The sequence below is a fragment of the Perissodus microlepis genome, chromosome 12 (genome assembly GCF_051167445.1).
Source record: "Perissodus microlepis isolate ML-2025 ecotype Zambia chromosome 12, ASM5116744v1, whole genome shotgun sequence".
NCBI lineage: Eukaryota > Metazoa > Chordata > Actinopteri > Cichliformes > Cichlidae > Perissodus > Perissodus microlepis.
In genome coordinates this window covers 36,774,386-36,787,708 of record NC_140472.1, presented here as the reverse complement: position 1 = coordinate 36,787,708, position 13,323 = coordinate 36,774,386, and the positions used below count along the sequence as shown (strand labels likewise).

The following is a 13,323-nucleotide window of genomic DNA, read 5'->3' as shown; positions in this document are numbered from 1 at the left end:
GAAACAGTGATTTCAGATAACGGACCGGAGTTCAGCTCCCGGGAAGACTTTGCAAAAAAGTGGGAGTGTCTCACAACCAGTGTTGGGTAAGTTACTTTAAATTAGTAACTTAGTTACATTACTAGTTACTTCTATCAAAAGTAACTCAGTTACTTCAAGTTACTCGTTACTTTCAGAGTAACTAGTTACTAGGGAAAGTAACTTTGGTTTTACTCAGAATTCTCTTGTTAATGTGTTGCTAACTGGATACCCAGCAAGTTTGCCAGTCTTCTAGCTTTCTTACTTGCCACAAGTGCACTGTACCACCTACCAATAGAAAGGAAAAAATAATGTGCACATTTCCACGAGAGAAATCCCACGCCTGGACCGTCGTTGACCGCCGCATGATTCTAGCCTGCTTTTTACATCCAACACAAAAACTGCAGTCGTGGTGCTTTGATTGTACTCAGAACTCGGAAATTCTGCCTTCTGAATAGGAAGATGTAGGTAACACCAGACTGCAGATGAGCTGCATACAGGGCTGGACTGGGACAAAAAAAAATCGTCCTGGGGAATTTGACCATTATAGGAAAAATCATAAAGCCTTTGAATGAAAACAAACGCTGTTGTGACAGTGATGTACACTGTTCTGATGGTATATATGTATCAATCTATCAATTGTTTGTTGTAAGACTCAGATAATTATTTGTTAAAAGCGAGACATTTTAAATGAGAATAAGAAAGAAAAGTATTTCCTTGTGCCCCCCTTTCCCCATTAATGCCCTACATGGCCCCCTGGCAACACTTTGCTAGATCCGCCCCTGCACAGTTACCAGCTGTCAGCTAAGTAAAAAAAAAGGATCCTGGTGTTATTTGTCTCTCAGAAACAGTTCATAACTTCCCTTCAACTCATTCATGTCACCTAAAAGGTAAACCTGTTTCTCCATCACCTGTTCAGCTCTGATGATTCAGTAAGGACATCTCCTGGTTTCATCTTCATGTTTCCCTCTCACCACATATCCAAACCCACATCATGACCAGCAGCTTTACAGCTGTGGCTCCAGCAAACATCAGCTGATACTAGAAATTAATATTAAATAAATTCTAACAACAGCTGATCAAGCTTAAACGTGCTGCTGTTGTTTAGCGCGACATCCGCTGGTTTCTTCTTTCTGGCGCAAAGTGAGCGATAAACAAACAAGAGAGAAAAGCCGATCAGCTGATCATTGATCAGTTTCATGATTGAAGTAGAAACAGGAGAGGGAGGGGGGGGAGGATGAGAGAAGAAGAGGCAGCTGTGCAGCAAAGACACAGAATAAATCCAGCTTTGTGTCTTTTTCATTGTAGCTGAAGTCCGGGACAAACTGTTCCTTTTCACCTCAATACGAAGCGCGTAATATTTTCTCTGAATACGAGACGATTCCGTTTTTTACGGGACGGTTGGCAACTCTAATAATTAACCTTATGAACAAAATAAAGTTCAACATCAGTAACATAGCACCCACCCAGCTGTATAGAAACTCCGTCATGCTAGCTAGCACGCAGTACGAAAAAGTCAGCATAACGAAAATAAACTCCACCTAAACTTGGTTCATATCTGACCCAGATGGACTGCAGGTCATAACTTCTTACCTGAAGTTCAGTTCACCTGATACTCTCGGACTGGCGGCCGCTCCGTCTCTCCTCTTGCCTCCCTTTTCCTTCATCCACCTGCTGGCCTCCACCACTTGCTAATGTTATTGAATCTGTGGAAGCTCCGCGATAGCCGCCACACGAAGTAATGAATAACGAGCCTATTTAAATCCCAGTAACGAGTAACGCGTTCCTGGTTTTGGCACAATAACTAGTTACCGTGCTCGTTACCACAATAATAACGTAGTTACTGTAACGCGTTACTTAATAACGCGTTAGTCCCAACACTGCTCACAACACAACAAGCCCCCACCACGCACAGTCAAACGGGATGGCAGAGAGAGGAGCACAAACAAACGCTGAGGGAACAGACCCTTATCTGTCCTTACTCTGAGGAGATCACTGTTGGAGGACGTTGGAGCGTCATCGGCCCGGCTGTTAATGGCTCGACACATGAGGTCAAGACTTCCAACAACATCACAAAGGCTGAAACGCTCACTAACACACTGCAGCAGTTATTAGAAACAAGGCAACAGAAACTGAGAGAATACTTTCATCGAAGAATGAGAGAAGTTCAGCGACTTCAGATTGGCCTCAAGGTCAGAATGTGGCCACAGAGCGTGTGGAGTCCAGCCCAGGTGTGACGGCTGCACGCACAGCCACACAGCGGTAATATCCACCATGTTGTGTACAGGCTGATACATAACACTGCCTTCTAAAATAAGTGCGCACATTTCAGTTTACACTGTTATGTATGATTTAATCTTTGTTTTCTGAGTTACCTTAGTTGCAGCTGCTCCAGTCGCTTGACTGAAGAGCCAAGAGGTGGAAAAGGGGCGGAAAAGGGGCGGAGCAAGCCTTGATGGAAAGCTGCAAATTGGCTCATTCCATCACTCGGGACCATGGGAGGGAATTGGAGTTCATTATGTTAGTTTCAGTTAGGTTTTGTGTGTTTTACCCCTTTTTGTGGGCTGGTCAGCCACTATTTAAGTTTCGCTTTGTCTCGTTATTAAGTGAGGTCAGTTTGTTTGTTAACTTTGAGCAGAGTTCTGTTATTTTGACCTGTTTTATGGGCCCAAGACTTTGATCCTTTCTGCATGATTTAACCAATTATGTTTATGGGTTAAAAAAATATATATATTTTGGATTTTAAGCTGTGCCTAAGTTTGCTTCGCTGCTCGGTCCGTCACACCAGATAACGGGTCTCTCTGAACATCCAAGATCCTGTGTGGTTCAGATGCCTGATGGACAGCAGGAAGAGTTTCTAAAGCAGTCAGGGCAAAGAGGAACACGTCACAACACAGCACGTGTGCGTTAGAGCAGGAAACGCTGAGATGTCAGTCGTACAGCGCGTGGACGTCTCCCTGAGCAGTGAAATGACGTCATGTTTGCAGCAGTCGGTGGTTGAATAGTCACTGAGTCAGATGCAGTTCATGTGGGAGCCACAGGAGGGCGTGGTAACGCATAGAAATGAAAAGTGTAGCAAACCCTGAGGACACGGTGTCACGTCTGCTCGGTAAAGTCATTCACGAGTGTTTAACGGATCAGTTATTGGCTCACGGTGACGTGTCGTTATTGATCAGATAGGAGGCACGCCCACAGCGCCTACGTCCCTTCACCTCGTGCTTTTTCACCTTTTAGGGAGCTTCCGTACTGCGCATGCTCTGAGTGACACAGTTAGCGTCCCGTTACCATAGCAACGTGTCAGCTCAACTCCGCAGGACACGGAGCAGAACTCAGGTGGGTGAGATGATGTTTTTACCTCAGATTTAACCTTCAACAGACACACACACAGACACATACACACACACACACACAGACACACACACACACAGACACACACACAGACAGACAGACAGACACACACACACACACAGACACACACACAGACACACACACACAGACACACACAGACAGACACACAGACACACACAGACAGACAGACACACACACAGACACACACACACACACACACACAGACACACACACACACAGACAGACACACACAGACAGACACACACACACACAGACACACACACACAGACAGACACACACACAGACACACACACAGACACACACAGACACACACACACACAGACACACACACACAGACACACACTCACACTGTTTCTTCTTGTTTTCGTTCCTCAGAATCAAATCTTCACGCCTGCTTTGATCTTCATCCTCTGACAGGAAGCATGTCATCGTCACCGAGGGTGGGTGTGGTCAGACGCTCGATGCTGACCGACCCGCTGCTAATCAAGGTAACTGGGGGGGGAGCTGGGAGGGGAGCTGGGAGGTCAGTGATTGGCTGATCCACTGCAGGCTGTTTTTACTGATTCTGAACGTTTGGGTCGCTCCAATACTACAACTACTAATGTTAATAACAATAGTACAGTAATAATAATAGTAGCAATAATGGTCATGATCCAATCAGGGCTGGTGTGTTGGCGTTCTCCTGGGTCATGTGTCGGATGCTTTCGGGTTAATGAAACAGGTTTTTGTTGTCATTGTGTTTATTTGGTGAAAAATGTTTCTGAAGTTAGACGTTTGCTTAAAATATCTGAAAAACAAACAAAATTCATTCATTTTTCATTCATTCAGAAAAATAAATAATTTATTATCATTTTCTAAAGTTTGATCTGAGAAACAACAGACTGTAAATAATAGATGGCTGTAGTTAACACCAATAGAGGGCGATGCTTCTCGTTTAGCTCCACCTCTTTATGCAAATATGGCCATGTCCAGTTTAAAGGAAGAGTGCTGATAGAAAACATGATGATGTCATCAAACTTCCTGTGTGCAGGCGCCTCTTGGGCGCTCGCGGTCCAAAGGTTTTGCCGTTCCTGGTCCGGACTTCACTTTTGGAACCAGCAGTAACTTGCTGAGGGATGGAGGCGTGGCCGAAGGTAAGCCCCACCCACTGTAAACACACTACAGTATTAGCACACTGACAGTTATAGTGTGTGTGTGTGTGTGTGTGGCTGTGCGATATAACCAAAATCTCATGTCCCAAAATAAGACATTTATTGTCCCGACAACAATATTTTTCACAAATATTTTAGATTTTCTGTAAATTCTGTGAATCTCGGGCACCTCGACCTGTGTGACGTGTTTCCAGCTCGTGTACCTGGAGTCGAGTGTTTTGACCGATGCGTGAAACGATACACTTTCTTTGTGAGTATTTGTTTCACGGCGTGCTGCGGGGAAAAGCCTGTTCATTTGACTCTAAGGTGTATTTGGAGCACCTGACGGATCTGTTTTGCTTCTCATCCATAAACGCCGTACTCCGTCACATGACTCTTGCGTAGGTGGTAGAAGAGTTTTCTGGTCCTTGTCAGACTTTTCATAACCAAACCATGTCCGTGCTACAGGGGTAGCCCCTCCTCAGGAATAAGGTCCTCAATGTGTTTGGACTGGTCCTTCTGTTTGTCATCATTTCACTTTATTTTGAAAAATCTCAACAGGATCATCAGCTTTATTGTGAAAGGTTTGTGTGGAAAATAAACAAGCGGACGGCGGAGCCGCACGCTGGGTTTACCGTCGTTGTTGCAGCACATACAAACAGTGGCTCGTCCGTCCGTAGTGTTGTTATTTTAAGTATAAGAGAACTTTAATCAGAGCGATGAAAAATGTTGCCGTAAACAGTTTATTTTGCGACACAACAAAACAAACGATAGCGTAACATGAAACGCCAGACGTTTTCATATCATCATCAGACATATATCGTCATAACAACCCTGTGTGTTTGTAATGCTGGCTCTCTTGGTGGTCAGTGTTTGTGTCATGAAGGACAAATGAGCACCGCCTGGTGGACACTGGACGAACTGCAGCTTCACATCCTAATTGGCTAAACCCAGGCTGAGCGCTGAGGTGCTGGGATTACGCTAACAGGAGGGGTGTGTGTGTGTGAGGCAGTCAGCTGTCAGAGTGTGTTTGCATGAAGTTAACATGCCTTCAGGCTGCAATCACTGCTGTCAGTCAAACACACACACAAAACATAAGACTCCTCTCATCTGTCAATCACACAGACACACAAACACACACACACACACACACAGCTGTCTCTGTATTTTCTGGTGGTTGGAGGTTAAAATAAGGAGCTGAATCACTGATGCTGCATGCCCACTAAATACAGTCCACCTCGGGTTCTGCCCCTCTGTAGGCTTCCAGAGGTTGTCCATTGTGCACAAAGTGGGCCTTTAGTGATATAAAGAAGGATTATTTTGAACTGTGACTCATGCACAGCTGAACCGCAGTCCCTCATCAGAGACAGGTGTGTCAAAGTGGGACTTTGTGTGTCGCTGTATGATTGAAGCTGGCCGATCTCACCCCGACCCAGCGTCACACCTGTCGGATCCAAGGTTTTGGGCCCGTGGGCGTCCTCTTACCCGTCACCTGTGGTCTGTCAGCTCTTTCCAGCTGGAACGTTCAGCCGCGGCAGGAAGAATCTGCCACTCAGCATGCAGACTTTGTGTCTCTGAACCGCGAGGCGGTGAAGTCTGGCATGGTGACGCCCAAAGAGCTGAGTCAGTACCGGGCTCAGAGGGCCCAGAGCTCCGCCTCCGAACTGCGGCATGGTCTGCTTCCACGATGCCGAGATCAGGTTCCCGACATCACGTTTGGAGTCAGAAACAGGTGGAATTGATCACTTCACAATGATCAAATGATATCTAATCGATAATATTGAATGATCAGTGACCAATCGATGTCTCCATCAGGCCGTCGTCTCCGATGTCAGACGTCCTGTCTCATCAGTATGCTCAGCGCTGGCTCCATGATCAGCTGAGCAAGAATCAAACCAACAACCTCAAATGCAAGGTGAGAGAGAGAGAGAGAGAGGCTCGAGTGCCCACAGGGTGTGTGTGTATTGTGTTCACACTGTGTGTGCGTGTGTGTGTGTGTGTGTGTGCGTGCGTGTGTGTGCAGATGAAACCAGGGTGTATTCCTGACACGAGGACCAGCCTGCTGAGGAGGAGTAAATCTCTACCGGTCATAGAAACACCACCCAAACCAGCTCGCTTTGCACAGGTGACACACACACTCACACACCTGCACACACACTCACACACCTACTCACACAACCCCGTTCAGCTATCTTAGTGAGGACCTTCATTGACATAATGCTTTCCCTAACCATTAAAGATGAATGCCTGACCCTAAACCTGACCATAACCTAATTGTAACCCTGACACCTGTGTGTGTGTGTGTGTGTGTGTGTGTGTGTGTGTGTGTGTGTGTCCTCACAAGTGACTGTTGGTTCTCACAAGTATGGTAGAATGCAGATTTCGGTCCTCACAAAGATAGCTAGACAGGAACACATGGACACTCATACACACACACACACACACACTGAGTCATGATTTCTGCCTTTTATTGTGTTTTAAAAAGTATTGAGATTCTCCTGCACACACCTACACACACCTGCACACACCTACACACACCTGCACACACCTACACTCACACACACCTGCACACACCTGCACACACCTGCACACACCTGCACTCACACACACCTGCACACACCTACAGTCACACACACCTGCACACACCTACACTCACACACACCTGCACACACCTACACACACACACACCTGTATACTTACTGGCTCTTCTCTGACTCGGTGGTTTTTGGATGATCTTCATCGGCTGTCGTTTCTCTGTGTGAATTAGCGTGTAGGCGTGGTAACACCTGGCTGACGTGTTCACAGACACGCTCGATGACAACATCGTCTGACGCTCTCTCTGCTCTCTGCAGGTCGGTCCGGCTCTCGACACCTTCAGGGACCAGGAGACTCGTGTGCGGGCGTTCGGGGCTCGTCGCTCTCAAACCCAGCGTTCAGTTCTGAGGACCGCCCGTCATGAAGAACCTGGTGGAAAACGGGCGGAGCCACTCTGAGGATGTTTTCAGACAAATGCAAATAAAAGATGAAAAGTTCTCACAGCAAGACGACTTAAAGATTCCTCCAAACAACGTGGTCAGAGAGGAGTCCCCCAGGGCTCTGTACTGGGGCCCGTTCTGTTCTCCTTAGAAGTAAATGCTGATGATACTTTTCTGTTACCAGATAACTTGAATAAAATGTTGAGCTGTTTCTGGTGATTGTCAAACCAGAATCGTTTCACAGAGCTGAGGTAAAACCCTCGATCTGAGTGTTGAGTACTGGAAAAGAAGCCAGCTGTACGTCTGTGAAGACGTTTTAAAAACAAGAGCTACTGAACCCCTCGCGGGGGGGCGTCCTGACTCATTATCCTCTGTGAGACACTGCCCCGCCCACCGTCCTACGAGGACCAGAGGTCACCAGCCGTGATCTGATCTCAGGACTGCACCATAGGTGGCTGATAGGTGGTGTCATAGGCCACCATCTCAGTTCACAGTGTCCTCCTTTAGTGCTCTTTTTAAGAAGTTCTCCTTGGTCCAAAATGTGAAGACCAGTATCTGCAATGAGTGACCTTTGACCTTTAGGTGCAGGTGTACAGGTATAGTTTGGTCCATGTATATTTGGACAATGGCAAGTTTTGTCTTTTTAGCCGTTTACTGAAACATGTTCCAACTACAGTTATATACTGCACATGGACATAATGTGTCGACTGTCAGCTCATCCACACAGAGGGTTCACTGCAGGGTGCAAGCCACTCGTAAACCCCACGAATAGAAAGGCTAGACTGGACTTTGCAGTCAGCACAGCTCTGGACCAACATCAGCCTCGAGCAGAATGATGGAAGAGAAAAGGAACAAAGCACACACAGCATCTGTAACACACGGGGAGGCGGCGTGATGGGCGTGTCGTTCAGTGCCAACAATGAGTTTTCAACCAAGAATCACAAATATTTTATTTTCCCTCATTTCATTTGTCTGATTACTTCAGAGCGCCTGACATGAGGTCGTGTCAAACACGTTTTAGTTCCAAACATCGTCTTTTTGTTTAGCCCACTGAATTAAAGCTGTCTGCGCTCTAACTGCGTCATTTCATTTAAAATCCACTGTGCTGATGAACACAACCAACATCAGAAAAAGTTGTGTGTCCACATATATAGCACTGACTGTCAGTGTTGTTCTGCTGTTGGAGGGTCGGTGGGTTCCCCTGCTGACTGCCTCGTGTTTGGGTGGAGAGCTGAAGACGCCTCGTGGACGACGAGCAAAATGTCTTGACGGACGTCTGGTTCCACACGCTGCCCTGACCGCTGCTGATGGTTCACGGACTGAACGCAGGGATGGCGCGCTCCGGGTTAAATCTGGTCTGACGCTCACGGACTTTTAAACGACGCCAGCTTCACACCGTTACAGAGACACAACTTCCTGTTTTCTTTTACAGACGTCTGAATGTGTCCAATCAGGGCCGAGCTCACATCTGACCAAGAGGGAAAGTTTAGCACCAAGCTGCTGTTGGGAGGAGGACAGGAAGAGGTGGAGGAGGAAGAGGAGGGCAGAAGAGGGAAGAGGAGGACAGGAGGAGGTGGAGGAGGAGGAAGAGGAGGAGGACAGAAGGGGGAGGAGGACAGGAAGAGGTGGAGGAGGAAGAGGAGGGCAGAAGAGGGAAGAGGAGGACAGGAGGAGGTGGAGGAGGAGGAAGAGGACAGAAGGGGGAGGAGGACAGGAAGAGGTGGAGGAGGAAGAGGACAGGAAGAGGTGGAGGTAGAAGAGGAGGGTAGAAGAGGGAGGAGGAAGAGGAGGACAGAAGGGGGAGGAGGACAGGAGGAGGAAGAGGAGGAGGACAGAAGGGGGAGGAGGACAGGAGGAGGTGGAGGAGGAGGAAGAGGAGGGCAGAAGAGGGAGGAGGAAGAGGAGGACAGGAGGAGGTGGAGGAGGAGGACAGAAGGGGGAGGAGGAAGAGTGTAACTGTCTTGGCGCTGAGATCAGCTGCTGATCAGTTTCCCTCGGATCAATACTCTGATTACTCCGATAGCTTTATTTTAAACCTGTTTTTTTTTTGTTTTTGTCTTTTTACATGAAAATGACGTCAGAGTCAAACTAACGCGTTTCCGGCTGCTGTGGCTCCACACCTGCTTGGTCAGACTCACCTGAGTCCGGGCGGAGATGGAGGTGTCCGCCTCCGGCTGCTCCGGGTTCCGGATCGACTCTCTGCTCTCGCTCGGGGCGCTCCTGCCCCGGGCAGACCCTCCGGAGCTCAGCCCGGGGAACAGCAGCGGCTGCTCGGCGCCTTCATCCCCGTGGAGGGAGCCTGCTCCCCGGCTGGAGCCTCCGCTGCTGCCCGCACCGCTTCAGCTGCGCTCCGCCTGCTCCTCCTTCCTAATCCGGGACATCTTAGCGGACTCTCACCCGGGACAGGTCTACTCTGAACCGGGACAACCCGGGCCGGAAGCCGAGCCATTCCGGTCCGGACAGGATGAAGATTTCCAGGATAAAAGTCTCAGCAGCTCATCTTCAGACAGCGAAACAGGTAAAAACAGAGAAAAGAGTTTAAAGAAGGAGAAAGTAAAGTTTCAATCAAAATAAAAATGAGAATCACGCGGATTTTATTTTCATTAAAAACATCAGAAGGTTATTTTCTTCTTTCAACGACCGAGAAACCAAAAATATTTTTCACTCGTGGACAGAAATAAAAACCAGATGAATAAAGTCAGTGAAGGCTGAAACCTGGAAACAGAGAAACAGAGAAACAGTCTCATTATTACAAACCTTTTGTGTTTTAATTCAGAGAAATCAATCTGAGCGTTCATTTACTTATTATTGTTTTAAAGCGAAAATAAAGCCTCTGAGTTTCTGCGTTACGTGTTTTTCTCATTTTGAGACAGAAATGAAATTCATAATCTTAAAGAGTCTTTATCATAACTTCTAATCGGTGATCGGGGTGTTGATGATGATCTGTGAGTCTCATTCATCAGTGAAAACACAAAGCAGCCTCCTGCCCGCTGACTCTGGATCTTTTATTTTAGAGGACCTGCTCTTCTTTCTTTCACTCAGTTGAAACCGTGACTGAACCGTGACTGAGTCACGGGTGATCCTGGAGGAATCACGTGAAGTTAAAAAAGCAGCTGTGCACTACTTTACATCCCTGCTCTGTGTTTGTACTCAGGTACGTGTACAGCTCATGCACGATGTTTAATCAAAGAGGATACAGCAGACGTGAGCAGTTTTTCAAAATAAAAGTTAAATCCAGGTTATTGAAGCTTATTGGTCAGATTTTATAATAATGAAACTCAGGAAATGTCACCAGAGTTGTTGTTGTTTGTTTTTGTGACCCATACAGAGAAACACAGCTTCATCAGCACCGATTAAAAACGCTGATCACGCAGGAATCTCCGTCACGGCTTCTGAACCTTGAAACTTTCAACCGGCTTCAGTCGCAGTGAGCTGCCGCTGGCGCAGCCATCAGACCTGTGGATGGTTCATATTTTTGTCTTTGCTGCACAGTTTGAAACGCGGCTTCGTTGTTTTGTGTTATTATTGTGTATTTTCAGGGTTTTTGTTCAGCTGCTAATCACAGCAGAGCCCCCGTGGGTGTGGGTCACATGAAAGCACCACTAAAGTCAGTTAACTTAAAACATTGTATTTGTTCATATTTAGCTTTAAACGTTGAAGCAGCTCAAACCTACTAAATATTACTAACGGCCGTCATCAGCGTGTTTCATCATTAAAGCTGTGACATGAAATTTCGCAGAGATGCTTACCTCAGTACAAATGATACTCTGACCATATTATCTTCATTTCAGTTCTTTTTTTGTAAAACTCAAAATCATATCGTGGCAGTTTCATTAAACTTGGCACGCGAATGCAGACCGAGCACATGTGATCACATGATTCAAAACACTTTTAATCTGACAGCTGTGACGGAGATAAAACCATGATTGAAATCGTTTAACGAACAGCAGGCCGGGGTCGGCTCACTCTGCAGCCTCACGTCTGATACTTTGATCAGTTTCACACCACAGACACAGACTGCGGTCGTTCCTCGGGTAAGAACAATCTGATAAATGCTGTCAATCAATATTCGCTTTTTTATCGATCACTTTCATCTGCTGCTCTGATCAAAAACAAGAACCTCGGCTTTTAAAACAGAAGCTGAATCATAATAAATGACTATCATGAATGAGCTGTACCTGGTTTTTCTCTGTCGCCGACCAATCAGCTTACAGGACTAATGTGACGTCATTCCTACCTCAGTGCAGAGCGGCGGCTCCGACTCGGTGACGTCACGCCTCAAGAAACCTCGTAAGGCACGGACGGCGTTCAGCGACCAGCAGCTGGCGAGGCTCGAGAGAAGCTTCCAGAAACAGAAATATCTGAGCGTCCAGGAGCGCATGGAGCTGGCGGCTTCGCTGCAGCTCAGCGACACGCAGGTCAAGACCTGGTACCAGAACCGCAGGTAAACACACACACCTGGTACCACAACATGAAGCAGATTAACGGTCTTCCCGGTCCTGGACTCGTGGTTGGTCATTATTTTGTTTTCTTCTTTATTAAAAAACTCTTTAAAGTTTACTGACATGAAATTTGAACCTGATCACATGACCACGATGTGAGCGCAGACTGTGATCATCTCAAGGACGAACACCGCGGTGACCCTGTGAGCGAAAAGCTCAGCAGCCTCAGTCTGCTCCAAACACTCAGTTTGTCATAGTTTTTTTCTACTCTCCAATCTTTGTGATGTCATAGAGGGGGGGCAGATACCCTGCCCACTGTTCTGTTAGTGAGGGGCAGCCAATCAGATGACAGCTGTCTTGAAGGAAGACAGAAGTTTCAGCAGACGCTGATGTGTTTTGGGCGTTAAAGCCTGTTACACAGCTGGAGGAACATCTGCTTCCTGTCTGCAGGTTCTGATCCAATCGGGTCGCCTCATGTCTGCTGCAGTCTTTACGACCATCGTAGACTCACGTGTGCTCCGGATGGAGGGAATTTTACTGCACATGTGCTGACACGTGCTGATTGTTTCAGGTCCAGTCACGTGACAGCAGATTGGGGTAAGGTGTGTTTGCGGTGAGTAACGTGTGCTTTATTTTTCCCGGCAGGACCAAGTGGAAGCGTCAGTCTGCCGCAGGCTTGGAGCTGCTGGCCGAGGCCGGCAGGATGTTCCTGCCCACGCACTACCTGTACCCTCCTGCCCCGCCCACAATGAACCTATACCTGTATCGAAGCCACGCCCCCCAACACCACCCAGCCCCGCCTCTGCTACCCCACATTCTCACCCACACTCAGCCCCTTCCCCACTGACTAGGACTGGTTCCCTCAGGAACAAACTGCTGTGGCGGTGCCGGGGCTCAGGAGGCGGGGCTCAAGCAAGAAAACACAACAGTGACGTTCACGTCTGGACAGCGAGTCCAGGCAGGAGTGTAGAGCCGTGGTCGAGCCACAAACTTCTCTGTGCGTTTCTGTAGCTCTGACTTCGTTTTTTACATTTTCAATAAAGAAAATAAAGATTCTTATTGTTGTTTTCCTTTGATTCAAAGTGAAAGCGATGGCTCTGATTGGTTCCCAGGCGTGGTTTACAGCAACTGTCTGGTGAGCAGGCGGCACTCTGCTGGTTCCGACTGGGACCCACCTCCCCATCCTCCTCCTCCCAGCTGGGCCTATGAGCGGCTCTCCTCTGAGCTCCTCGCCCCACCTCTAAGGCTGAACTGGCTTTGTTCCAGGAAGTAACCATATTTGGTCGAGATCAAAATTTAAACCTCAATACAATAGAGCCCCCCCCCCTTAAAAACTGAAGTGTTGCCATGAGGATCTCGTCTGCTTTGCTTCAACAGTGAAAACAGCTG

At 47.4% G+C, this 13,323-nt stretch overlaps 2 protein-coding genes across 6 annotated transcripts; both read left to right on the top strand.

Annotated features, from left to right (window-relative positions):
* On the top strand, nt 1-8,568 carry cfap77 (cilia and flagella associated protein 77). Of its 5 annotated transcripts, none has more exons than XM_084945582.1 (8): nt 1-86; nt 3,253-3,351; nt 3,763-3,875; nt 4,418-4,520; nt 6,024-6,249; nt 6,333-6,432; nt 6,541-6,642; nt 7,370-8,568. In XM_084945582.1, the coding sequence occupies exons 3-8, from the start codon at nt 3,810-3,812 to the stop codon at nt 7,508-7,510; spliced, it is 738 nt and encodes a 245-aa protein (XP_084801708.1). In that variant the 5' UTR covers nt 1-86; nt 3,253-3,351; nt 3,763-3,809; the 3' UTR covers nt 7,511-8,568. The 5 variants fall into 5 exon arrangements, with proteins under 5 accessions (XP_084801708.1, XP_084801710.1, XP_084801709.1 ...); XM_084945584.1 differs by lacking the exon at nt 1-86 and adding an exon at nt 2,162-2,249; XM_084945583.1 differs by lacking the exon at nt 1-86 and adding an exon at nt 2,197-2,280.
* Nucleotides 8,569-9,374: 806 nt separating this feature from the next.
* On the top strand, nt 9,375-12,946 carry barhl1a (BarH-like homeobox 1a). Its single transcript, XM_084945580.1, has 3 exons — nt 9,375-10,010; nt 11,735-11,936; nt 12,580-12,946. Exons 1-3 carry the CDS (start codon nt 9,647-9,649, stop codon nt 12,779-12,781), a joined length of 768 nt encoding a protein of 255 aa, XP_084801706.1. The 5' UTR covers nt 9,375-9,646; the 3' UTR covers nt 12,782-12,946.
* Nucleotides 12,947-13,323: the final 377 nt, after the last annotated feature.

Excerpts from the sequence above, each read along its gene's own strand:
- cfap77 (XM_084945582.1), top strand. The coding sequence starts at position 3,810 with ATGTCATCGTCACCGAGGGTGGGTGTGGTCAGACGCTCGATGCTGACC. Across the intron at positions 4,521-6,023 it reads GGATGGAGGCGTGGCCGAAG|CTCTTTCCAGCTGGAACGTT; the intron begins GTAAGCCCCACC and ends GTGGTCTGTCAG. Across the intron at positions 6,643-7,369 it reads AACCAGCTCGCTTTGCACAG|GTCGGTCCGGCTCTCGACAC; the intron begins GTGACACACACA and ends TGCTCTCTGCAG.
- barhl1a (XM_084945580.1), top strand. The coding sequence starts at position 9,647 with ATGGAGGTGTCCGCCTCCGGCTGCTCCGGGTTCCGGATCGACTCTCTG. Across the intron at positions 10,011-11,734 it reads ATCTTCAGACAGCGAAACAG|TGCAGAGCGGCGGCTCCGAC; the intron begins GTAAAAACAGAG and ends TTCCTACCTCAG. Across the intron at positions 11,937-12,579 it reads ACCTGGTACCAGAACCGCAG|GACCAAGTGGAAGCGTCAGT; the intron begins GTAAACACACAC and ends TTTTCCCGGCAG.